The sequence below is a fragment of the Drosophila obscura genome, unplaced genomic scaffold (genome assembly GCF_018151105.1).
Source record: "Drosophila obscura isolate BZ-5 IFL unplaced genomic scaffold, ASM1815110v1 contig_150, whole genome shotgun sequence".
NCBI classification, from domain to species: domain Eukaryota; kingdom Metazoa; phylum Arthropoda; class Insecta; order Diptera; family Drosophilidae; genus Drosophila; species Drosophila obscura.
The window spans coordinates 4,409,888-4,436,339 of NW_024542736.1; the positions used below are offsets into that span (position 1 = coordinate 4,409,888).

Here is a 26,452-nt window from a genome sequence, read left to right on the forward strand (position 1 = left end):
CAGCCAACGGGCAACGTGCAATGTGCAACATCTGTCAATAATGACAAATGAGCATTTGGCCATTCAGGCGATCGAAGCAGAGCCTCAAAGGAGCCTCTCTTCTTGCATGCATGCATACATATATACCCGTAAATGAAGCTCCAGATATACACACAAACATGTAGTCTATGGATATGTAGTGGGCAGTATATATGTATATCCAAGGTAACGTCCGTGTCGCAGTGCGATTTTAATGAAACGCCAAGGATGCCAGGGACATCGACGGTTGCTACTGAATCGAGCAGCCAGTTGTGGGCAAGCGAAACTTATAAATATTTTATATCCTGCCTGGCAGATGGTTCGACATTATCTAAAGCAAACAGATCTTCCACCACATGCGGTGCTTGCCGTGCTGCCGTGCTTGCCGTGGATGCTGGCTCCTTTGCCTCTAACAAGAGGTGGGTGGACCAGAAGAGTAGCATCCGCCCACAAGTGATTGCTGACACTTTTAATAGACAGGCAACATCGGATGTTGGAGCTGCCAGACCGAGATACAGAAAGAGGGAGAGTTGAATGCCGGACGTGGTATCAATGTAGGTTGCATGTTGCACTCATGTTTGGACACCAGCAACCAGGGCAGCTTATCTATTGAGGCATCTGTGCCGTCGCCGCCGCCGCCATAGCCTCCAAACATGACACTCTTTAATTCTCAAATGCTCTCCAAAATCCACTCGGCCTCTCGACGCATTCCACATTCATTTGGCCATTTAGTCGGTGGCCAGTCGGTAAAGCGGCTAAGAAAAATGGCCAGATCAAATGCAATGCCCAGCCATATAAATTCCCCAACTGTCAACATAAAATAAAAGCAAATTGTCAATTGCGGTGCCGCCAGCGAACGCCGACAATTTTGTAATGAAAACAGACGCGGCCACAGACCCGTGATGGCAGTGGGGTAGGACGAGTGAGAGCGACAGAAAGATGAGCAGCGGCAGCCAGCACTCGTGACCATGTGGCTGTCCGGCTAATGTTTCCACCCGCTTCAGTCCGGCTGTCCGGGTCCGATTCGGTTGTCGTTGCGACTTTTATTGCTTGCGGTTGGTGGCACAAAACCGTAACGTCACTTCTGATTTCTCGTTTGTGCAGCTAAATAAGCGCCCAGCCATCGATGTCGCCGCAGTGGCGTGGCCTGAGCTTCTCTGCTCTGCTCTGCTCTGTCGCGGTGAGCAGCTCTCAGCACCTGGCCGGGGCCACCTACTGGTCCTGTCACGGCTCCTGTCTGGTTCGGGACCCACTGGACGGCGACTGTCCCCCCAATGCTCGACAGTGGACGAAACGCGCTTTTCACATAATAGCATTGCGGTGCGGCAACAAATACAAATGGCCGAGTGCAATCGACATGGATGGGGGGGGCAGTCATAGTCACAGTCACGGACATGGATTTGTTGAGCTGATGCTTCCAACAGCAGCAGCAGTGGCAAATCCTGCTGGCCGCCTCCTGCTGCTGCTGCTGGTGTTTGTAAGTACAGCAGGCAAATCCGATTTTTCGCGCAGCATTTCCGATGCTTTTGCGGACAGTTTGCATCCGTAACTTGGCTCTAGGGCTGGGCAGCCCACACAGCGAGTTTATTACACATTCAGCAAAAGTTGCAACTGCTGCAGGACACACGTTGGGGCAGGCTCACCGCGGATTTTCAAGTTTTCGGCAGCGACAGCAACATTTCAACAATGCTCCGCACGCACACATCGCTCGTTTGTTGCAAAGTGGACCACATGCGTCCCCTCCCCCCTCTCTATAGCTTAGTTTTTGTTTTGTGTTTTTTTTTTTTTTTTTAGCTGGATGCGGATTTGTCATTGGGGTCCTGGGCCCCGACGAGCCTTAAAGCCCCGCTTAAAGCTTAGCTCTGGCCAGCAAATTCTCTGGTTCCTTCTGCATTCTAATGCAGTTGCCACAAACCTTTTCTTTCGTGCGAATATATGTATACACATGTATGTGTGTATAGGTCCACTCGGCACTTGTGGCAAGTTGAAACTTCAGCAACAGTGTCGCCTCCTGGTTCCCGCTTTTCGCATTTCGCTCTTCTCTGCTCGCTTTCGTGTTGGGGCATGGCATTGTGGGACCTGCACTTTACATAAACATAACATTCACGTTGAGAATTCGCATTACACATCTCGGAGGCGAGAGCGTGGTGCTATTTTTGCCTGTGCTTATTATGCTGCCACTACAAACTTCTGCCGGGCGGGCTCTTCCTCTCATTTCTTTTTCCAGCCAGCTCCTCCTTTGTTTTTTTTTCTACGAGTACGAGTACGGTTCGGTTCGGTACGGGTATATATGCCTTGAAAAACTTTTGCAACTTACATGCAAGTGGGGAAAAAAAAGAAGCAAGCAAAAAAACGATGGCTATGACGACGATGACGACGCTGCAGTTGTTTGGGGGCCTCGGCTAAAGTATTCCCAGCGGCAACACAAAAGCTTCAAACGCACAGGGGCAGGGGCAGGAGGAGAGGGGGTGCATGGACGGGGCTGGGTGGTGCAAGCAAGGAGATACGTTGGCCGTCGGACTAGGACGAGTAAATTGAAAGTTTTTGAGCAGACGTTCAGTGCCAGCAGCGGCAACGAACGCATTCTAAGGGGCATGCAGTAAGGGTCCACTTTGTCATCGTTTGAATGTTTGGCGTTGTTGTTGTTGCTTCTGCTGCTGGTGCTGCTGCTGCTGCTGCCCCATGTTGCTGCCACCATTGCGCTGTTGCTGTTATTGCTATTCCCGTTGCTGTTGCTTCTCCGTTGCTTATGCTGCTTTTGCTGCTGCTGCTGCGGCGCTCCTCAGTTGGCAGTTTCAGCAAGTTTTACGCAAGTTTCAACGAGTCTTTCATTTTCTGATATTTCTTCTAGCCAAACGTCCGCCATTCACACACATATAAACACAGCCAAACAGCACACACACACACACACACAAGCGCACTTCAAAACATATACACACACACACACACACTGACAGCCTTACTTTATGTTGTAATTTTATTTAACTTCTTTTTTGCTTTATGTCGAGTATTTTTTCGCGTGCACAAAATGCATTATTTTTTATGTCTCTATGTGCCAGAGTACAAGAGTGTGTTTGCCCCCTGACCCTCTGCCTGTCCACAGACCCTCGTGCTCCTCTGTCGTTACTATTACCCAGCGCTATAGATGATGTAAATAGTTGCATACCTGAGTCGAGTCTATTTCGCTGCCTCCTGTGCCCCTGCTGCCGCGTGTGCTGCTCCTCCTTCATCCAAGTGTCCGCCACGCACCGAAATGGCAACAACAGTGACAGGACACCAGCAAAAACAAAGGGCACAGCCGTACAATGGCACTCGTCGAGAACATTAAGGGTGCAAGCAACGAGTAACGAACGGGGGGCCACGGGGGGCTCGTTAAAACTAAATGCACTTGAAGGGTGAACGGAATGTAGCCAACGGCAACGCGAAGCAGATATGCCCTTTGGAGGTCCTTCAGCTGACCCAAAGGCCAGGATATTACGCTATATTATTACGCTGAACTGGCCAATGAATGCTCACATATTAATTATTATGAGACATTGAATATTTTCCCTCCAATAAGTACTCCATAAGGAATGTTAATTGAATTGATTGTAGACTGGGTAAGGCATTTTCACTGCTCGCTCATATCATTGTCAAAAGATATTCGAAATATTTGGTGTTAAGGTTTTCCTTTTGCTTGGAGACAACTTTTCGTTCCCCCACAACATGGATAAATTATACACGATATTGATTGTAAATTGGCAAATGAACAATCATAAAAGGAAACTTGTAAAAACTAATGAAGTGCGAGAGCTTTTCCTGTGGAAAACTTTGCTTCCCTCACAGCGCTCTTCTGCTTGTTGAGCTGCATCTTGGGAAACAATCGACCCACCATAGTGTCAGGGTATTATTGTTTTCCCAAATGCCATTGGCACCAGTTACCAGTTAGCCTTCAGGTGACTGCCAAACCAGCCTCATAAATGCGTGGAGGAGGTGGACTTTGAAGTGCATTTGCGAACCGTTGAATGCCCGGTTGTGTGAGTGGAGATCTGGATCTGTGGCAGCGCACTCCATTGGCGTTTTCTTTTAGTGGCTGCAGTCTGACCCCGGGACTCTCTGCTCGGCTCTGCTCTGCTTGCCGCACACGTAGCAAACAGGTAAATGAACTGGTAATATTTCTGCAACTGTCTCTTGTCTGCGAGTGTCTGCTAGTGTCTGCGAGTGTCTGGCTGGTAGGAGTCTTTGGCTCTGGCCCCTGTCCTTTACTGTTATGGTTAGTGCCACAGTTATTGTATGGCATATACGTGTATGTCCGTGTGTGTGTGTGTGTGTGTTACCTGGCATTGTTTCTGTAGTTATGACACTCTGCGCTCATTAGTTGCCGCTTTGCTCGATTGCACACCATGATGTTGCTTTTGCTGTTGCTCTTGCTGCTCTGTACGAGTATCCTGCTGTTGTTCTTGTCCTCTAGTGCTCTGGTGCTGTGGTGTGCCCGTATTATTGCATTGCATGCTCGGCCACTAATTGCGTAAATTGTTTACGTTTCGAAAATATAATGAAGTCATTTTCATTAGCACAAAGCACAGCCATCGGATTGCCACAAAACGAAGCTGTTTCTGTCCCAGTGAATGGAAGTTGATTGCGTGGCAGGAGGCTGGCGGCAGGCTGCCACAGAGTGAGAGAAAGGGAGACAATGTGTGTGTGTGTGTGTTTGTGTGTGCAACCTGTCAAAAGCAACGCGTCTTGCAGCCAGCGACATCGATACCTTCCGTCTCAGCAGGCGGAAAAGCGGATGTATTGCTCCCCATCGCGATCCCTTTATGTGTGCGGCATTCACGTTTTGGTTTATTAAATTTTCGATGCATCGCTTTGTCCCTGCAACATGCGACTGCAGCCTGCAGTCGTCTTCTCTGAGTATCTGACAGCGGCGGCGGCATGTGCGTGTTTATTGCATATTTCTTTTGTTTTTTTTTTGTTGCATTGTTTGTACTGCTGCTGGTGCTGCTCCTGCTGCTGCTGTTGCTCTTCAGCTCTCCTGCTGACTGCATATTTATGCGTTTGTTTGCCAGGCAACGCTCTGGCAACACAGCAACAGCAATGGCGGCATTGAACTGTGAACTATTTGCATTTGTATGCATTTCGCATGGCAGCCAAAAGATGGCAACGCAGTGGTGGCTCCTTCACCTCCACTGGCCTGGCGCCGGGCAAATGTGCGTCATTTGCATGGAAAATCGCTTTTTCGCGCGCGCCACATTTTATGTTGCCCTTCTCCCCCTCTGCACACAATCTCCCTTTCTCGCTCCCTTTCACTGCTTTTCATGTCTATCGCTCTGTGGCATTGCCGTAGTCATTTTGTATGCAGTGCAACAATAGTTTTGCATATAAATGGTTTTCGTTTGCGCATTTAAATCTACCCACCTGGCGGCGAGGTCCTGCGTGCTGTACGAAGGGGATGTCTTGGTCGATGCACTGCATCTTTGTTTGCGACTTTCCTGTGCTGCGGACTTTGCTCTTTTCCTTCCCCCTCCACCCTGCAACACATCCAATTAGCGATGCCTTGTGCGTTTATTTGATTTCTCACCCTCATTATGCAAAGTCAAGACTGCACGCACGAACCACCCATCAATTAGTGGATCCACTATGCCCACACACACACACACACAAACACAAACTCATGGTATGCAGTGGCTGCAGGGGATGGATGTATGCAGGATTTGCCCATGCGAAAGGCTGTCAACTGGCAGCCAAAATAACTGCCAGCGGTGCGTATACTTGATGCTCGCATGGAAAATGTAAGATAACTGTAACAGGCATGTGCATGTGTGTGCATTAAGGTGTGTGCGAGTGCGCCTTAGTGCTTAAATTATTACTGAAATTTTCGTCAAAACGAAACGACACGAAACGAAATGAATGCGCGGTAAATGCATCCACTTGCCGCCTCACTTGTCGCGCGCTCCCTTTCGCTTCAGTAATACATTTTAAATACATTAAATTGCGACAGTTTGCACAGATTTCAGCCCGTTTCTGATATTCCCTTTTTGTTTGCCCTGCCGCTGCCGATGCATTGTGTTTGTTGTGGATTATCGGGGAAAAGCAACGCATAATACCAAATTATTATGCATGCAACCAGCAACAGAAAGCAAATACAAAGCCAAAAGGATTTCAATAGATTGACCATCGGCTAGCCGAGGCAGGGATACCCTCACAGAGTGCTTGGCACTACAATCGAAACACATTGGAGGGTAATCCCTAGCAGTGCCATACGTAACAGTGTGTGCCGGACATAAGCCTTGGGGCCTAAAGTGCATTGCTGGCATTTGCGATAGAGAAACCGAAACTAAGTAGTCGCATTACTGACACTCACCATTCGATGATGTGGAGAAGACAAAACTGTTGGTGAGATCGCTCCAGCCGTAACGATTCCTGCAATTGAAGACCGTTGCCCGTATTAATTATGCAGCTCAGGAAAATTAGCAGTTATTAATATGCAAATGCTTGCTAATGAGCCCAACAGAATGCATGCGGCAGCAGCAACGTCCCACACTGCGGCTATCAAAAATAATAACAACAGCTGCAGCTGCTGCTCCACTCACCTGGACTGCACGGTGGCCTCGTAGTGCTGATCGGGATCCAGGCCGCGTACCATGTAGCTCATGCCCTGCGAATAGTGATGCGACACGGGCATGGCCGGCAGGACCACATTGCGCCAGTCGTTGCGTCCCCAGTGCATCAGATTGCCGTAGCCGGCATAGCTGCCCATTTGCCCAACTCCGCCAGAGACGCCGCCACCTCCCATGTTGCTGCCAATGTGATGCGAGTGGAGACCAGAGCCGTACATCTGCGACGAGGAGGAGGAGGAGGACGAGGACTGCGATGACGACAACGACGACGAAGAGGATTGCGAGTCAATGGCATTGCCAACGACCTCATGTCCTTGTGGCAGCTTGCGGTAGGACAGCTTGTACTCCTCGATGGGTGAATGCGAGTCGACTGCCCAGGAGATGTTGTATCTGCCAAAAGAGAGAAGGATAAGTGGGTAAGTTATCGCGAGCAACAGTTGCACGGGGTGGAAGTCTGCGAAGTCGGGGCGGGGATTTATTTTAAGGCGAGTGCAATCAATATGTAATTGTTAAATTTTCTATAAAGTTGAAAGCTGAGCTGTTGAAGCCAAAGTAAACGCAGGCACGCCAGCAAGGAGCCAAGACAGCAAGGCATCCCAAAATGCAGCAGCAACAACAACAACATAATCAATGGAGCGGTCGAAGACGAAGCCGAAGATGGGGATGAGGATGAGTACAATGCCGGGGTTAAGATACTGCGTGTATGAGCCATGTATCCCCATCCCCTGCTGCAGCTGCTGCTGCAGTCCTAATATAATGGCGGGTGCCTCCCCTTTGTTATTGGCTGCTTGTTTGCCCTATCGACCCCTGCCCACCCCGCCCGCTATAACGATTGTCTGGGCCCCTTCCTGCTGGTCGCACAATGCGTCCATTCAACCGAAAAGCCAACAGAGTCCTGCCACATTCTCAGCTCAAGTGTAAATGAAGTTATATGGCCACCCACTCTGCGCCACTGCTGCCATTCTCCTGCACTGCATTGTGCCGGTCGGTGGGTGAGGTGAGGGGCGGGGAGGGTTGGCCAACTGCATTTTTGGTCATTGGCCCCTGCTTAAAGTTCGATCCCCCCAGTAGCGATGGCTTTAATGCCGAGAGTCCGCACGGACCGGCACTACTTAAGCTCATTAGTCATCAAAGCTGATGGACAAACTTATTTATAGGCAGGCACAGGCCCAGGCACAGGCAGCGGCACAAGCACCAGCACCGGCACTCTCCACAGCAACTGTTGGCATTCAAGTAAACAACTAATTACAAGATGTAGCTCATGGGATGCCAGAGTCACAGAATCAGAATCAGAATGAGGTCCAGAGCTCCTTTCCAAGGAGCCCTGCTGTCGCAATCCTCCATTACAAAGGCGCAACTTCATTGCTTTGCGATAAACTCGGCACACAATTTGAATGCTAATCAGCACTGGGCACAATATGGGGAGGAGTCCTGCTCCTGCTCCTGCTCCTGCTCCCGCTCCCGCTCCCGCTCCTAGGGCACAAACAAGCCTCGTACGTCCCAAAGGGATGGGCGAAGCGCTGCTCTTCCTGTTTTGCTCTAGATGTTTTCTGTTTTCTCTGCCTGATTATTGGGCCATGCGAACTAATAACTTCAAGTCCTGGCGCACAATAAAAACATAAAACGCCAATCAGAGAAACTTTTTCGCATATAGCATAAAACTAAAGTAAGCAATAAAAATGATTATTAACAATTGAAGAGCCCGTCAACGGCGACTGGCGCCAGTCTATAGCTACTCTGTTGGCTCTGTTTTTTTTTTTGGGTGGGTCTTTTGGGAGCTTAATTGCCGGCAGCAGTTTCCGGCATTCCGAATCCGAATCAAAACCAAATGAAACGAAATGAAATCAGCGCAAAAGTTGACATCGCTTGGCTATCGCTTGGTTAGTTAGTTTGCCCCCCGAAAAAGTTAGTTCGCTGCTAACCCCCGAATTATAATGGTCGTACGCGTACTTGCTCTGCGCGCTATTTGCTTGGAGTTTGCTCCTTTTTCCCATTCCCCCGTTTTCCGCCAGCTGTGGTTCTGCTGCAAAATGTGCTCCCGGTTAAGGGGCTTAATTCAAGTTGAATTATTGAAAGGTGCCAATGGCACTCGCTTCCCATTTGCCGAGAAAGAGTGTAAAGCTATCTAACTGACTGAATGAATGACTGACAGACGGACTGACGGATGGACGTACGGATGGACGGACTAACTGACTGGCTGTCTCCCAGCTTGTTCGAGTGTGACATGAGATGTGAGCTTGTTTGTCGCTTGCCTCACTGACTCTCGACTCTCTTTCTCTCTCTCTCTCTGCCTTGATGGTTTGGCCTTTTCTATCTGTGTCGCCCCGTTTATGTGTGTGTGGGTGTGGGTGTGTCTGCGTGTGTTTGATGACAGCTAATCCAATTAAAAGTTTTATTCGTTACGTATACGCACTGAGCGACCCAGAGGGCTGCCCATCCAGTGGGCGTCTCTCTGTCATTCGTCGAAATTAATCTAATAAAGTCACTTGGTGTGCGATGTGTGCATCATCTCTATGTGCAATGTCTAATGGCCAATCAACCCACAAAATCCTGACATTTGTTTCTGATTTTGCATTTAATTCTCAATTACGTAACCCTTGGCATTTCCCAGTCCCTGCCCCTCACTTCTAATTAGCCAGCAAACTTCCCCGAATGTGGCACGTGTCCCGCGCAAGCTGAAATCGAAGGATATCGATGGGTTCTTACCTTTCCTTGTACTGACTGATTGGCGGTGAATTAAAAACGGCTACATTCGGTTTTCCGCTCAACTGCAGGGTCTTGCGTGCCTTTCCGAGCTGATTCTCCGCCACACAGGAGTAGTTGCCAAAGTCCTGCGGATGCACTTTGCGTATAATCAGCGTGTGCCGGGATCCGCGCGTCTCCATGATGTGCCGCTCTGTGGTATCCAGTTGCATGGTGTCTTTGAACCAAATTACCTGTAAATAATTGAAAACTTTGGTCAATCGCAGCGAACAGCATGGACAACTTGCTAACAACTTTCGAGGTGTGTGTGTGTGTGTGTGTGTGTGTGTGTCTTGAGTGAGTGAATGAGGAGAGAGTGTATCTATGTATAAGTAGCTCCAAGACCGACATTGTGTGCGTGCCTTTGTACCTTTCGTTTCTGTTTAAGCGGTTGAGGTGATGGGGTCGAGAGCTGAGGTGAAAGTTAAGACGATTTGTGGCGAGTACTTCCACTTCGTGCTGCTGTCACTTGAGCGTCAATTAAGCGTAATTCCTGTTGAAATTGAAAACCAGATCGACGTGCAAGGCGATGAGTATTGATTTTCTTTCACAGTTCACTGTTCACAGTTCACATTTTTCAACAGATTTTCCCCACCCACCAAACCACACACACAGCGGCTAATGACTGCTGGGCTTTTTTGTGGCCCGGTCATAGCCAGAGGGAAGAACCCTTGCACGAATGGAATCCCATCTTTGGGTGGTATCCGAATCGTTTGTCTCTATTTGTTTGCTACATACAATATTTCCCGGCCAACTCTGGAGCACATGTTTTGTGTGTCAAGTGTGCCCGAATCCTGTGCAAACACATATCCTGAATGAAGCTGAAGCTGAAGCTGGCCCGGTTCTGAATGCCGAAACTATGGCCCGCTGACAGGCGGAGGGACGACCGTGCGTGTTTTGTAAATGAATTGAGCGCGCAAGTCGCTGGGAGCATTTTTGCCAACACTGCAGACCGTCGAGCTGTCGCCGCTTTGACAGGTCCCAGACAGGATACCGGAGGCGGGTGCCGGGAGCCGGCAGGGAGGCAGGCAGGCATTCGGCAGATAAGCAAGGACAGAACGCACGAATTAACAGTGGGCTGGGGGGGTGGGGTAGCAGAAGCAGCAGGTGCTCGATGGCATGACACACATACCAAAATCCAATCTCCAATCCCCCCCATACAAAGGGAAAAATATTAAAACAAATAAATGAAAAAATTATAAGAACCCAGAGAACGGGAAAGAGAGTGAGCAGAAATATAGCCAGAGATAGTTGTGGGTTCTAGACAGATATCTGGTTGGTGCTGGCTGGCCCCACCCCGCACCGCACTTCTTTTAGATTAGTTAACATTGCCACTGGCTTGCAGCATCATATTCCATTAAAATGGCTGTCAGTGGCGCATATGTGTTGTCATATTTTCCACTCACACAAACCCAAACACAGCTACAGCTACAGCTACGGATACGGATACAAAGAGACATATCCACCCCTGCGTTGAGCGTATTCTCTCCTTCTCTGGCACGTTTGCAGTTGCTACTGCTTTGCCGTTATGCCGTCATGCCATAAATGTTATTTTGTTTCTATTTCTGCTCGTGTTATTTGTCCAAATTGTTGATGTTTGCGTTTTTCATGCCTTTGCCTTCTGTTCTTGCTGTTGATTTTCCGCTTTCGCCTTTGTTTAAGCTCTAGTCTGGAACCTGTGTCCATCATTGCCACAGCCATTATCATCATCATCATCATATGAATCCACATCTGAATTCGCATCAACATGGCGCCATGGCGCATTCATTTCCTTCAACCGTGCGTAACGAGGCGTAAGTGTTGACGTGGCAGAAAAATGAGCAGAAATTATTTTATTTAATATTTTCGAGCGTTTCCAGAAGATTGCTAACCGAATTAATTAAGCAGCACTTTGATTGCCAGGCATTCGGCGATTGATTGCCCGAATTCCGAGTCTGTGTGCACTTCATTAATAGATCCACGCAAATGTTGCGCCAATCAATCTTTTGCACTTGCGCTTAATTTTCAAATGCTTTTGCTGCACGGCCACGTGAACAGGCGAAAGGAAGCACAAGAAGAAACAGTGGAAGAAACTTTGGCCAACTTGGAAGCTGCTGCCACTTCAGAGAGAGAAGCAGGAACAGAAACAAAAAATTAGCATTGATGAGCAGCAATGCGAGAAATACCAATCAACACTAATCAGCCAAAAAGCGAAGAAAAGAATTTGCGTGCTTCTCCATTTTCCATTTCCCCCATTTCCACCCATTCGCACTCGTATTCCGCTCCTGCCTGGCAATCTATTATGCAATACCTTCCTCTTCCATGGAGCACGGAGCCTCGGCTCCCGGAAATTGCTGGCGGAAAAGTGTTGTTAGATGGGTGTGCTACTGTGGCAGTGTGTGGCAGCGTCGCAGCTGCGTGTGGAAACGCGCCAAAGAGCTGCCCGAAAAGAGAGAAACAAATAATTGCAAGAGGCATGTGGGAATTACGCATACGCCACCACGTTGGCACGCCCAGCACACGCACACACACATGCACAGGACCCAGGAGTCGGGACTTCAGTTGCGTGTCGCTGGAGCTGTTGCTGTTGCTCGTCCTGGTGTCGCCACTAATGGCCACAGTTTGACTTAAGTTGTTGCCAACAGCAATTGGTCAGGACTCGGTCTGGGCCCTCTGGCACCTGCTACTTCAAGCTTCACCCAGGGAAATGCTAATAGAAATTAGATAATGAAGCATTAATCACATATCGGTGGCAGTACCTAAGAGTGCGAATGGAAAGCACTCCACCTCTACACCTAATCTACAAACATCGAGTATCTTTGCAAAACCTATCACTTCCAGGCAGAGTTCTCACACTTCGAATCCCTTAAATCCCACAATTCTAGTCGCTACATTGACTGTCTCGACTCTGCCGCGTCTCTGAGGTCCCAATAATACAAATACAATGCTAGGTCATCGCTGTCTTCCAAATCCGTTTCCGGATTTTGTCCCCGGCGAGGGACAGACGGCGGCCAATGATAAGCAAATCAAAAGTTTGATTAAGCTGTACGTGGAGACCATTCTGGAGAAGAATGATTCGGATGTGGACGAGCGCGGCGATTTGTATGTCGGAGATGCGGGCATTAGCTTCATGTTTTGGAAGCTGCACACATCGGAGCAGACGCGCCCGATGTTCCCCGATGCATTGCAGCATGCCCTCGCTTTGATGGGCAACGCCAAGGAGAAGTGCAAGCAGCACTTGAAGCGCGCCTCGGACCGTTTCTCCTTTATCTGTGGCAACGCTGGGATATATGCCGTCTCCGCAGCCATCTCGGCCGCACTCCACGACACCAATACCCTGTCCATGGATCTGGATATTTTCAAGACGGGCATTCCGTCCAGCTTGGAGAAACTGCACACGAAAACTGGCTGCGACGATTTCATGCAGGGACGTGCCGGCTATCTGTCTGGCTGCTACTGGCTCAACGAGGTTCTCGGACGGAAGGAGATCCCCGACGACGTGCTGATCTCCATTTGCCAGAAGATCGTGCAGAGTGGCCGTGAGTACAGCCGGATCCGTAAGAGCCAGTCGCCGCTGATCTATCAGCACCATGGCACCCAGTATCTGGGAGCGGCCCATGGCATGTGCGGCATTTTCCACATGCTGCTCGACAGTCCCTGGTTCCGGACAACACCCATCTCCGCCCCGGAAGACGTGGTACGCGACCTTAAGATCTCCATTGACCTCTTCGTCAGACTTCAGAACAGCGTGGGAAACTTTCCGGTGTCCATGGAGGACTTGTCCACGGGAAGGGATCCAGACCGGCGCCTGGTGCACTGGTGTCACGGCGCACCCGGGGCAGTCTACTTGCTGGCCAAGGCCTACTTGATCTTCAACGAGGAGAAGTACTTGACGGCCATACGGCACGCGGGCGATCTTGTCTGGAACAGGGGCGTCTTGCGCAAGGGACCTGGCATCTGTCACGGCGTGGCCGGGGGTGGCTATGTCTTTCTGCTGCTCTTCCGCCTGACCAACGAGATGATGTACCACTACAGGGCTCTCAAGTTCATGGAGCTGCTGACCAATCCAGTCTTCCAGGAGCAGGCTCGCATGCCCGATCGTCCCCAGAGCCTCTTCGAGGGAATGGCTGGCACTGTGTGCTTTCTGATCGACCTTTTGGATCCGGAGCGGGCCTCATTCCCCTTCATGGATGTGTTTCACTAGTGTCTATCGTTACGGCCCCCCCCCAGTTTGACTTTTGTTAGTTGTTTATGTGAATAAAATTACAAAATTGGTGCAGTACATGATGCCCTCGAGTTCTGCCATCAGCCGAACATTATCGTTTGCAACTGTGTTGCAGCGCAATTTCCATTCGAGCGCATCTTCTAATTAGGTTGTACGGTTATACGGCTTCCCTCTAAACATCTACTTTGCGACGAGGCTAATAGGCAAATTTCCACTACTCATTCCGTCCCGTCGCGCCGCACAAAAACTCATTACAGCGGCTGCAGCTGTGTTTGGGGACGCCCCCAATGTGTGTAAATGTGAAGAAAATTACCAATTTGGAAATTAATTTGCAAAATAATTAAAAACCATTGCAGCTGGATGCCCCCTGTATCCGTCGCCCTAACTCACTCACGGCACGACACAGCAGCGCTGTAGAGAGTGATGATGAAAGTGCATGAAGTGCAGTGGCTGTGCCATGGGAGGGGCTGTTATTGGAGGAGTTAAGGGTTGGCGGTGTTATCCCCCCACCGCCCACCCCATTAATGCTGTTAGCCGCTGATGCTGATGTTGATGGCTCTGTCAGATGCTGCTGCATGTTTAATGCGTTCGACATCGATGACGGGGACAACGTCGTTGACAATGCCGCACTGCCCCAACTCCATGTACATGCCGTGCCCCTCCCACTGCCCCTGCCCACCGCATGACGTTGATAATGATGTTGTCTCATTGCCGTCGCTCATGTTAATGACAATTGCTCTAATGACTTTGTTGCTGTCGCATGAGCAGAGATTGGGCGTTGAGTGGGGGCTAAATTCTCATCTCTGGATTGTGTGCTTTTAGCGGTGGGTGGGTGGATGGCTGGACGGGGCACAGGGACAGTGCTTATTGCTTACTGCTTGTTTATGATATTCATTATGCAACAAATCGACAATATCAATGGTTTATGAATATCCCACAGACAGCCAGACTTGGGCTTGCGGTGCAGTGCGTAATTAATATGCAAATATGCACATAAGTGCCCTATCCAGAGGCATCTCCATGTATGTAGTGCGGTGTGGTGTGTTGTGGTGTGGTGTGGCATGTGTTCGACCATCTGTGGGGGTGTTCAAGTGTTCGACGGTGACCGCCCGAGTGCCATTCAATGGTCGCTAAATAATTAAAATACGCTGCCGCAGTGTTGCCTAGTTTGTGGTTTTGCCAACAACCCAGAGCCGCCAGTTGCGTTGACAAGACATAATTAAAAATGCGCGTTGCGGCTGGACAATGATATGGTTTAGTCGTCGTGCCACACATTCCCTCAATCCATATAAGCTCAAACATTCCTGTCGGACTCATTAGTTTTACGCCTGAGCGCACTCTGAGCAGACTTGCCAACTTTCGACCCTCGACACGCTAATTAAACTGACCTTTGCCCTGGAGGGTTTACATGCCACTGAATTCCTTAATTAACATTTTGGTTGGCGGGGTAGCGAACAAATCTGCATCTAAATCTAAAATACAAAAAAAGAAAACTCCCGCGTCTGGCCACACTTGAGAATTTATATATGCAGCGGCACGTGGAGTGCTTTTGCCAGCCAACATTGTGGTGGTGGGGATGGGGAGGCTCGTTAAAGGGGAACCCTCTGCCCACCCAGAAATAACGACAAGGAAGCGTTAAATTGTATACACTTAGCCCCGGCGGTTACAGAAATAAAAAAAAAAACAAAACCAGAAAAACTCAATGAAATAAATTCAGAAAAATGACGAACTGCTGGAAATGGAAGTGTGGGGGGAGCTGAGCGGGCGGCAAATGTAAAAATTGCATGCGGAAATGCCATTCTCAAAGACTACTAACTGCCACGCCCCGCCTTTCGGCCGTCAACCGCTGCCGTCAGTGGCATGCACCATGCAAAGCAGGAGGCGGGGCACGTGGTGCAGACGGGTTTTAATGAAATATGTCGGACAGAACAAATATAAAGCTACAGCTACAGCTCCAGCTCCAGCTCTGGCTGGGCTGGCAAATAAATAGTTACGCTCTGCTTTTCCAGGGAAAGCAGTCAACTCTTTGCGGCCACAAAACGAGGGGCAGCGAGCAGCATACGAAAAAACGAAAATGTTAAAAATTAAATAGCATAAAAACTTAATGCGCTGTCGAAATTCGGGGAATGGGCGTGCCTTCCAGTCACTCCGCAGTCACGGCGGGAGTCACGGCCAGCAAAAACGAGGCGAAAATGGGAATGGAAGTGTGGCCGCGGGGTTCACAGCTTTGGATACACTTGCGGATAAATTTTTACTGGGGAAACAGTATGATATGAAACAGTATGATCGGATTATCATCAACTTTGGCTAAGATATGTTACTCACAGAGATATTCAGTATAAAAGCTATAGAATACATTAGTCTCATTTTGATCTAGCTCATATTTCAGCAATTGTAGAAAGTAAGATAAAGTAAAGCTTATGTCAGATGGAGTTAAAGCTAGATCATAAAAATGCTTAATGCTTCCCCCTTTCAAAAAGCTCGCATTGACCAGTAATACCCGCCGTAAGGGTATGGCCAAAATGGAACGAAACAATGTGAACTGAAATGGGAGCTGTATAATTTTAAGCATTGACATTTGCGGTCGCAAGTCATTATTTGCCATTCCTTTGTAGCCATCGCTCTCACTCTTTCATTCTCATATCCTTTTTTTCAGTCTCTGCCTTGTCTCTCACTCTTTTTCTTGTGTGTGTGTGTGCTGCCATGTCATTTTGGGTTTTCTTTTTCTCCTGCTGTTTCTTTTTTTCGGTTGCTCGCCGCTTCTCACTTCCGCTTTGGCAACTTCCGCAATTTTACTTTGAATTATAGCCAAGCGTATTAATTTAAATGTCGACAAAAGGCGCAAAGCACAAAAATAAACACCAAGAATAAAGAGAGCAAAAGAATGACAACAAAAAAATTGCTATAAAAATTACTGCAAAAATATACGAAAAATGCATTGAGACACAGGCGACATTCCACTTCTCTTCTCTTCTCCGACTGCCGACTCCGGCACCAGCACCGGCACCGGCTCCGACACCGACACTGACTCTCTCACTCTGTCTGGTGCCATCTCCCTCTCTCTCTGGGTCTATTGTGAGCGATGTTTGATTAAAATTATGCCCGGCGCCTTTCTCCTATCTGCACTTTGTAGTGCACTTCAATTTGCCTTTGTAGACTTTTAATTAATGCGTTGTATGGCAGCAGCTGCTCGTCCTTGGCTCTGCTCTCCGCTTCTGCTCCCGAACAATGGAGAACAAAAAGAAAGGAATTTGGGGAATGCTGACCAAATGCACTGGACGATAACCGTATCTATGTCTGTTGCATAATCAAAGTCTTTTTTGGTGCCAAAGTCGATAATAAAGCCATCGTGAATATTCGTACTCGGATTTAATATTCCTACATATAGCTAAATGTACTCTATAGCTTTGGCTGTAGAAATACTATACTATATAGGCATTTACCTATATATATAGCTGCACATATAATTTTCAGACTTTCAGACTCAAATATATTTTTGTATTTATTTGCCAAACTATACTCTCTCACAAAACCGCTTGGCACAAATATATGTATTACATTCATATATCTATATCTTTATATATGCTTATTTTTAGGATTTTCTCTGTGTTTTTCCAGCACTGGGGTGTGGGGCGTGTTGTACGTGTTTCCGAGTGAGCAAACGCGTTAATGAAAATTTATGTATGAAATTTAATTAAAACATACCTCAGGCTGTGTTTCGCCATGGACGATGCAGACCAGCATGGCCTCGTGTCCTTCTCCCGAGAAGACAACGGGACGCTCTACTGCGATTTCTGGCGAATCTGTACATCGGTGGGAGTATTGGCGTTGGTGTTTGGTGGGGGTTAGCGGGTGGGGTAGAAAGAATGTTAAGAAATTAGTTAATAACATGAACATGGGTCTCGGGGCCAAAGCAAAAAAATCAATGGCCCAATGGCCCCAATGGCCAGCAATCGGCGGGGGCCAGCGGGCCAAAGGGCCAAAGGGCCAGAGAGTGTAAATAGAGATGGGCGCCATGTAATTAGCACATGTAATGCCTGCTCTGCTCGCGTCCTCCGGGAATCGTCTGTCCGCCACTGTCCGGCAAATTACACATAAATTGTTAATAAATGTCAGAATGGCCGATACCACCCGTAAGGCATTTCAATAATTGTGAGAGTCAACCAATAAATGTCGAGTAAGTGTGCGCACGGAAGTGTAATAAAAGCAGTGCTCCGCTCTGCGGCGTGTGTGTGTGTGTGTGCCACGTACGTAGTTCTGTCCCTGTTCTGTTCAAATCCCTACCATGTACTTGGGTGCCGCGATTGCATGCATCGAGAGTCAATACCCGTTCGAAATCGAAATCAGTTTTGACATAAATTGAACTGACAGCGTAACTCCGAGTCGAGCCGAGCACTCACACTCGCACACACTCGCGCAGCCCCCTGAAGCTCGGGCAAAAAATTAATTTGTTTCGCCTTTTCATTCCATTGTGTGTGGAGTGGGTGGCTGGCTAGCTGGCTGAGTGGGCTGTAACGAGTGGGGTGGAGTGGGGTGGGGTGGGGCATACTTACATAGAACATGGAGCACCACCTGGCTGGAGGCGGGCTGGCCGACGCGATTGTTCGCCGTGCATATGTAGACGCCGCCCTTGTGCCGGTCCACGTTCTCGATGGAGAGGACGTGCGAGTGGAGCTTCTCCTCGCCTGCAAAAGTATACCATGAAAACCGCATGAAAAATGCAACTCAATAAGGTCGTGTGGCTGTGGGTGGTTTTGTGGGGAGACCAAGAAATGACAGAGCCAATTACAGGGAATCAACGTGCGGCCAAGTGACAGTGATGTCCTGATGCCGTCCTTCTTGGCAGCCCCACAGCTCCACAGCTACACGGCTCCACGGATCCAGCGGGCCACCAGTAGCCAAACAACGAAACCACCAACAGAGAGAGGCATATAGATACACACGCCCACACAGTGAGCATTATATTTAATAATAAAGGAGCAGCAGCCCAAGCGGTTGTCGGCGGACAAGGACGCGTCCGAGTCTGAGTACGAGTCCCTGGCCGAGAATGGCCGGCCGTCGCCTGCTGCTCCACAAAACCGGCGAGGGGGGGAGTACTCGTCGTATAATTTCTTTGACTTTTCATTTTTATGGAAATTGTTTAAAGTTTCTTTTACGACTATATTCATTTACTTTTGCTCTCCCATTTCTGGGCGGTCACCGCCGTTGTCTTTTGTTGCTCTTTATGGTTTTAATTTGCGTGGCGGCCGTGAATGGTTCTTCGTTGGTTGACTCCATGGATGGTGCCGGGGCATCCCTTTGTCTGCTGTATGGATTTTTTTTTGTATTTATGCTGAATCTTACCATTGGGCAAAATATTATTTTTGCGGCTCCAGGTCACATTCGGCATTGGATTACCAGTGGCCGAGCACTCGATGCGCACCGAGGAGCCCTTCTTGACTTGCAAATGTCCGCCGGTGCTAATGTGATGAATCCTCGGTGGCACTGTCGGGGCGAATAAACAGAAGGAACAGAGAGAAAAAGCACATTAGAAATGGGGCAACATTCAGAGGGGTCTAGTCCCTGGCTTCCCACAGTCGCCCAGTCCCAGTGTCCCCATGTCCATCAGAATGTTATGCAAAGTTGGGGCCGGCAAGGACATCACACAATTTGAATAAATAAATGCGCCCCGAATGCAAATTGAATGAGAGAAAAACGCCGTTTACGCGTCTCTGACTTGAACTCAGGCCGCAGGACTAAGGACTCCAGTATGGAACCGCTGGGGCACAGTTTGATTTAATTCGGGACTGAACTGGCATTTGTTTATACTTGCGGTGGCATTATTTTACAGCTGTTAAAAATTATGTCTGCTGTGCGCCGCCGGACAGCCCAAAAAATCAAGGACAATGCCAATGGCCGGCCGCCAACGCCACAGTCGATGGCTTCATTCTATTTTATTAACATATCTTATGCATTATTATATTTTGGGGGCCACTAAAAAAAGAGCGAAAGTTCGCTTCTGCTTCTGCTTCTGTTTCTGTTTCTGTGTCCACTTCTGCCATTGTTTGCTTTGAGCTTTTCGTGAATTTGCGTTTATTTGTCTCGTACTTTCTCTACTTTCGCTTCATTCTCTTTGTTTTATTTTGTTGTTAAAGCTCTTGGGTCCTTGTTCTTGTTCTTTTGGGGGTGCACATAAAGTAAGGAAACAAGCGGACCCTCGCGATACTTTATTATATCCGATATTCGTAGAGTTTCATTCAGAATTTCATGCAGAATTTCCTCTACAGGGGGTTACAGGTCAAAAAGTTCCTTGCAGATTATCGATAAAACCTATAGATTCTGTAATCTTAAATATTCACACCATTGGATTTGATATGCACAAAAATTAAGTCCTTTTGGACTCACTGTAAACAGTCGAAATGTCCAGTCTTATGTTTGACTTATTTGCAATGAAGTTTGCCTGTCAAATTATCCATTCGAAATGTGGTCTCCGTCTCAGGGCGAGTATCATCGACAGCTCAGCAAACCAAAATCCACACAGGGATGCATTTGATATACATATCAAATTAGAGTCCAACTGGAATCCTTGATAGCCTCTGTGGCAGTGTAAGGGTCAGGGGTTTCGGTGCGCTGCTGCAGCAGACTGCAGATATGTATCTGATTGGGTTATCATCAAATTATGACATATACTCGCAAATACTTGTATCGTGGCCCGCCTCACACCCAATGCAATCAATTCGGACCAACACAGCGGACCGGCAAACATGTGTTATTGATGCAATTCTTTCGAATCACATACGATTTGCAATATATCAAATAATATATTCGATTGCACTGGCCAAAACAAATAAGCAAGGCAAGGAAGGCAGGGCTCTGTGCTCCGAGCTCCGAGTTCCTAGCCCTGTTGGATATTTGCATTCGAAAGAAAATTACAATTGATCACTGAGGCAGCAGCATGCCCGTATCTTCCATACACTCTCGTTTGTTGCAGCCACAAAATATGCATTAGACTATAATAAATCATGAGGCTGGCAAAAGGCGCAGCCAGGGAAGGACACTCGGCGATGGCTGATAGTCCACAGAAGGGAGGCCAGAGCGGCTCTCCTGCCTCCCATATCTCCCTCCCTGCGGTTGTGTGGCATTGCTACAGAGAAGCTTAGTCCCTCTGCCACATCTCCTCTCTCGCTGTCTCTCCCTCTCTCTCTCGTCTCTGTCTCTGTGGATATGTGTGTGTATGTTTTTGGAATATACTCGTAGTATTTTCAATAATTTCACGCTTTGGTGGGACTTTATCCTCGCCAGTGGATCGCATATTGAATTCAATAAATATACCCATCTGCATGCGAATCGAATGCGGGAGTGTGTGCCGAAAGCTCTTTTAATACGAGCACTCGATGGCAGGGTGGATTGGAATTGATTTGGATTGACTGCTGGCTGGCATGTAATACGTGGGATTGCGGTATGTAATGTCATGCAGATGACGACTGCTTAATGGGTCTCAATCTTTAGACAGCTCTGTGTCGGTGGAGCTGTCTGTGGTGGCGGCGGTGCTGGTGGCTTGCGGGCAGCTGGCAACAATTTTAATAAGCAGCTCTTTCAAAGCACTTGCCGCAGTGGCCGCAACAGAGCCAGCAGCAGCAGCAGTAGCAGCAGCAGCAGAGGCCGATGCTGAGGCAACTCCAATGTCGGTTGCGGGCAGTTTTGACAGAGTTTGTTTATATTGATTTCGTTATATGTAAATATGTGTGTGTGTGTGCTGGAATGCCTGCTAGGCTGCGGCTCTCAACTTCTGGCCATGGTTTTGTGGCATTCAAAGTTGCACACAGACACCACCCACCCATGGCCACACACCCACCCACCCACACACACATCCATTTGAATCTTGAGCTGGGAAAACTTTAAGTGGTCCTCGAGCATGAGCCTGTGTAGTCCGCAGTCTGTAGTCTGAAGTCTGTAGTCTGTTGAGCAATTTAAATCCATATTCTGTTGCAGGGCGATAAAGTTTATTGCCAGAGAACTTAAACGGATCCCAGAGCTTGGTATTTAATTGTGGGTTCACTTGGCTAAGACCATACCCCCACTCCCACCCTGTTTCAGTCGAGCCACCTTTCCTTTCTCTGCTGCATGTTCGGATGGTGCAAGTTCCCTTTGGTTTTGCAGTGTGTTGGTAATTTGTCTCAAGTATCCAAAGAAACTTTGCCTGTATGCGTGTCTGCACTGAGAGTTTCATGTGTGTGTGTGTGTGTGTGTGTGTGTGGCATTTGTTTATCCTTCTTGTGGCATATAATTATGGCACACCTCTCCCTTCTGCTTCACTCTGCAGCAGAAGCAGCAGCAGCAGCATCTTTTGTTAGTGTACAAACATTGTTGTTCCACCCATTGTGCTGGCAGAATGGAACTTGTGTTGGCCAGCTGCCCATAATTAAAGGCTGTCCTCCCTGCCCCTCAGCACCTGCCACTGCCCCTGCCACTAATCGTGCCACTGCCCCTGTCTCTGTCTCATGTAGCCACATCCGTCTCGGTGTCCGTGTCCGCCTGGGTGTTCGTGAACAGTTGTTTTGGCATATTGTGCATATAAATCACAGAAATGAGGCTTCATTTTCTATGCCACACCCCACCACACCCCACACACAACACAACCCAACACGACACCACACGACAGGATAGTCAATGCAATAATTATGGCTTCCGGTTCAATGCTTTTATTGTCATCGATACTTTAAGTGGATGAGAGACCACCCCACCTTGGACTTTAGCGCCGTCCTGTAATTACCTTCCTAATTGCCACATTCGGTGGCATTTGAACTATCGAGAAATCCTATTCGAGTGCGGAATAATTGTAATTGGTGATGCACCCACCCACCACCCACCATCTCCCACGCAGCCCGCAACAATGCGAATTAAAGTCACGCACAGAATGCATTTAAAAATCCATGTATCAGATGGCCAATGGCTGATTCCTGATGGCTGATGCCTGATGCCTGATGGCTATGGCTCTGATAAAAATGTGCAAATTGCCGCAATGGCTGACCGCAACTGCCACCGCATAACATAATGTTTTGCGGTTGGATTTGGGTGAGCCACACGGCCCAAACCGAGCCGAGCCACAACACATCGATTCGATGCCCTACTGAGTGGCAACAGACACAGACTGGCAATGCCACTGGCACTGGCACTGCCACCGCCACTGGCTAATGGATGGATTTTGCATGGTGTGGGTGGTGGATGTGGGCGGTGTCGAAGGCCTAATTGGTTTTATTAAACGCCATATGAATAATGCTGCAGTTTCAGCTGCCGCAGCGCAGGTTGAATTAATAAAAATGCTTTTAAGCCAAAACCAAAACCAAAGCTGGAGCGAAAGCTAAAGCTTGGGTGGCATGCAAATGCAACAGTCCTTGACACGGTTATCCTGCCCTCTATTGACACTTGGTCAACAGTGTCAGCAGAGCAGTCAGGAGCTAGGGATGAGCAGGGCAGCCTTGGCAGCACAATCCACGGACACATCAAATATTTAAGCTGCAGCGGTTGGGCGTTAGGTGAGAGAGCCAGGCATGTGCTTCACATGTAATTATGTTGGCGCCAGGAGAGAGAGAGACAGTGCAGAACAAAGCACAGAGAAACGAGCACAGATATTAATGTTTGGGCCATATTAAAAGATTTGTCAACGGGAAAACTTTTGGCCATTGCTTGGCCCGGCCTCCGGGCAGAGGCTGCGTCTCTGGCTGCGACTCCATGGATCGACTGGATTCGGTTGGTCCATTTTTTGGCCATCGCCGGGGCTAATGCCTTTGTAAGTGCGACGTCGCTGGCCAAGTGCGAAACTTTGGCAAGAGCGCACATTATTTTTTCATCTTTAGTGTGAGCCAAACTGAAAGTAATTTACGCTCGTAAAAACTGCCAGGCCGAGATGCCAGAGAGCGGCAAACTTTATGAAATTTATATACGAGTGGAGTCCTGTGCCACACGGACTCGGCACTGGGATCGCACTTTTTTTTTTGTTGTTGTTGCTGTTCGGAGGGTGCTTCTCGGACAGCAGTGAGGATTGCTGTTGGTTGTTTGGTTGCTTGTTGGGTTGGTTGTTTGGTTGTCTGCTGTCGAGCCTATAAAAACTTCGACAGCGCATTATTTTTCCTTGTTTCTCCTTTGACAATAATGGAGATGGGTTCCATGGCTGGGGCTTCGACGTTTTGATGGTGGGATGGTGGGGAGGTAGGGCAAAAAAAACTGAGCGAGAAATTTACGTGCGCTGCGAAAGTTCAATAAACGAAATATTTCTGGCCATGATCATTATTTGGCAAACGGAGCGCATAATAAACACATAAAATAAACAAAACTTTTCAATAATCGACTTTTTTCGTACTCTTTGTCCGTGGCTGCTGCTGCTGTTGCCCCCAGGAAACACCACAGTCCCCCGAACGCCATTCATTCCAGAGGAGTCTTCGTTTAATGTTTGCTTGCGGCGACGCCGACGCCCCAAAACAGGAGGATGGGGCTGGCGCAGCCTCGTCGTATGTGGGAGCTGGCAGGACCACAAGCCAGGACCAAGTTTCAATGACAAATGAAAAAAGTTGCCGCTGCTAAAATAAATACGCAATTTTTATAGGCTCCCTCCCGAGTAATGTTTAAACAACGAAAAAATCCATGTATCTGTATCGGCTTAAAGGCCGCTTTAAAGCCAGCAATAAAACTATTTCTCAATAATTTTACAGCTCTCAGCGGGAGAAAAGTAAAACAAATGGAGGAGTGACCTGAGAGAAAAGGCAGCTACAAAATGGAAGAAATGGAGTCTAGATTTGTGAGAAAGAAGTGGGAGATAGAGTGGAAATGGAAGCAAGAGAGGGAGAGGGAAAGAGCAGCAAGAGTGGCCGAGAGGAAAGGCACAAAGAGAGAGAGAGAGAGTCCGTGGAGAGAAAGTTGGAGATGTTCAGCGCACTTCGGAGATTTGGGGAATTGTATCGCAATTTGCATGCGCCGCACACAGGCAAGCGGAAGGCACAAGAAAAGAGAGTTAAAAGGCAAGTGTTAGCAATGGAGAAGGCGTGGCAGTCGCACACACACACACACACACACATAGATACATATTACAGATACACTCACACACAGGGGTATGCAAATAAAGGGCAACATTGTAATTGGAGGGGGGAAAATATATGTAAATTATTCATCATTGCTGATTAGAAGCCCAGCGAAGACGCATGCCACAAGGATAAAAAGGAGACGGAGGAGCAGCACCAGCAGCAAGACAAGGAAAAGTAGGAGCAGAGATTGACGGGAGGTCTGAGGCGGCAACAAAACCAGAAACAAAGCTCCCAACCGGAACCAATGCCGATGCCGATGCCGGAGTGGAGCCGAAGTCGCACGCTTGTTAGGCACAATGGGTCCCCGACAGGAAGTAGTTTGGGCGCAGGACTGCTGGGAGCCAGAAAGGAGCAGCAATTTGCATCCGTTCTCCGTCTCCATCTATGGCTTAGGCGGGGCAAAGGCAAAGGCAAAGGCAGCAGGCAGGGGCAGCAGGCCTGCAGCTGGGTTTGGGATCCAAAGATGAGCCACAATTCTGGGGCAAATGGCAGATTAGTTTTGATTTTTTTGTTGGCCGCTCGTCTCTCTATTGAATCTGTGGCCGTAAAGCGGCCAAATTGCAGCGAACCTACTTTGCATATTTGAGTGGCCCAGACGCATAAAGCATTAAGCACCAAGGATCTAAGGATCTAAGGATATGTTAATTTGACCAACACACAGCAGCAGCAGCAGCAGCAGCAGCATCAGAGGCAAGAGCGAGAGGTAGATCTGCCCCCCCCCGCCAAACAATGGGGCCCAAGTGATTTGAGGAGGCTGCATAAATTTCTGCCGCCTCCCCAGCCCCATAAAAATTCCATGGAACGTCAATCTCTATCGTTGTGAATGGGATGTGGATACTGCTTTTGTGAGTGAGGGGAGGGGAACGTGGGCGGGGGAACTTTGCATAACAATGCCACAATGTCGAAAAGTCAGTCCGGGGTGCGGCCAGCCTACTTACCCAATATCTCGACAGTGTGTGTGATTTCCCGTGGATCCATCGTGGCAATTTGGCAAATATAATCGCCGGCATCCGTTGGCAGGGCCTCACGTATCTGCAGGTTGAAGCCATTGACCAGGCGCACGCGTGGATCGGGCGTCACTTTCACGGAACCAGCAGTTAATATGGCAATGCCCCGCTTCCAGGCCACAACATAGGTGTCTGCAATCAGAGAGATGTATTTATAATTGATTAATAAATTATGTTCGAGAGTTATTAAATTGCATGGCAGATTCGAGTGGAGTGTAATACACTGCAGTGGCAGTGGCAGTGGAACTGGCAGTGGAACTGGCAGTGGCAATGGCTGTGGCACTGGCTGAGCGCAAATTGAAAAGTCAGAATTCAAATGACTCAATTACAGGACGCTTCAAAGGATCTAAAAAGGCTAGAAATTCAATTTGGCATGGACCCGCAAACACACACAAACACATACACACACACACACACACAAACACACATAGAGACTCTCAGAATTGGAGGCATAAACCGCAGACAGGCGGCATGAACAACGGCTGTGGCTGGATGAGCGAGAGAGCGAGAGTCAGACAGGCACTCAGTAACACCCACTTGATATCCGCTAATGTGCGGCATTTGCAATCATATGCCAGAATGAGAGGCAGTCAGACACTCCGATGCTTTCAGCAGTGCGGCGGGGCGGGCAAGCTGCCAGAGTGAGGCACGCAGTAGGAAGGATGCCAGCCAGACAGCCAGCCAGTCAGCCAGCGAAAGAGTGTGTGGCATCCACACGTACACATACAACAGCCCAGTTCAGCATCAGCCCAGCCCAGCACCAGCACCAGCCACAGCCCTAGCCCCAATGGCAATGGCGTATTCATCGAACTCATTAATTGTGAT

The 26,452-nt window shown here is 48.5% G+C and overlaps 2 protein-coding genes across 3 annotated transcripts in view; one reads left to right on the forward strand and one right to left on the reverse strand.

Moving 5' to 3' along the window:
• Window positions 1-26,452, reverse strand: part of LOC111068891 (opioid-binding protein/cell adhesion molecule) — a 137,296-nt gene that overhangs the window by 2,015 nt on the left and 108,829 nt on the right. For both annotated transcript variants that reach the window (XM_022358674.2, XM_022358666.2), the window contains exons 5-11: window positions 25,559-25,759; window positions 18,907-19,047; window positions 18,117-18,248; window positions 17,269-17,366; window positions 9,324-9,553; window positions 6,591-7,007; window positions 6,362-6,420 (exon numbers count right to left, since the gene is read on the reverse strand). In XM_022358674.2, coding sequence (XP_022214366.1) covers window positions 6,362-6,420; window positions 6,591-7,007; window positions 9,324-9,553; window positions 17,269-17,366; window positions 18,117-18,248; window positions 18,907-19,047; window positions 25,559-25,759 — 1,278 coding nt within the window. The remainder of the gene's footprint in view (window positions 1-6,361; window positions 6,421-6,590; window positions 7,008-9,323; window positions 9,554-17,268; window positions 17,367-18,116; window positions 18,249-18,906; window positions 19,048-25,558; window positions 25,760-26,452) is intronic.
• On the forward strand, window positions 12,151-13,616 carry LOC111068903 (lanC-like protein 3 homolog). Its single transcript, XM_022358688.2, has one exon. It carries the CDS (start codon window positions 12,283-12,285, stop codon window positions 13,540-13,542), a length of 1,260 nt encoding a protein of 419 aa, XP_022214380.1. The 5' UTR covers window positions 12,151-12,282; the 3' UTR covers window positions 13,543-13,616.

Coding starts and splice junctions, on each gene's coding strand:
- LOC111068903 (XM_022358688.2), top strand. CDS start 12,283: ATGCTAGGTCATCGCTGTCTTCCAAATCCGTTTCCGGATTTTGTCCCC.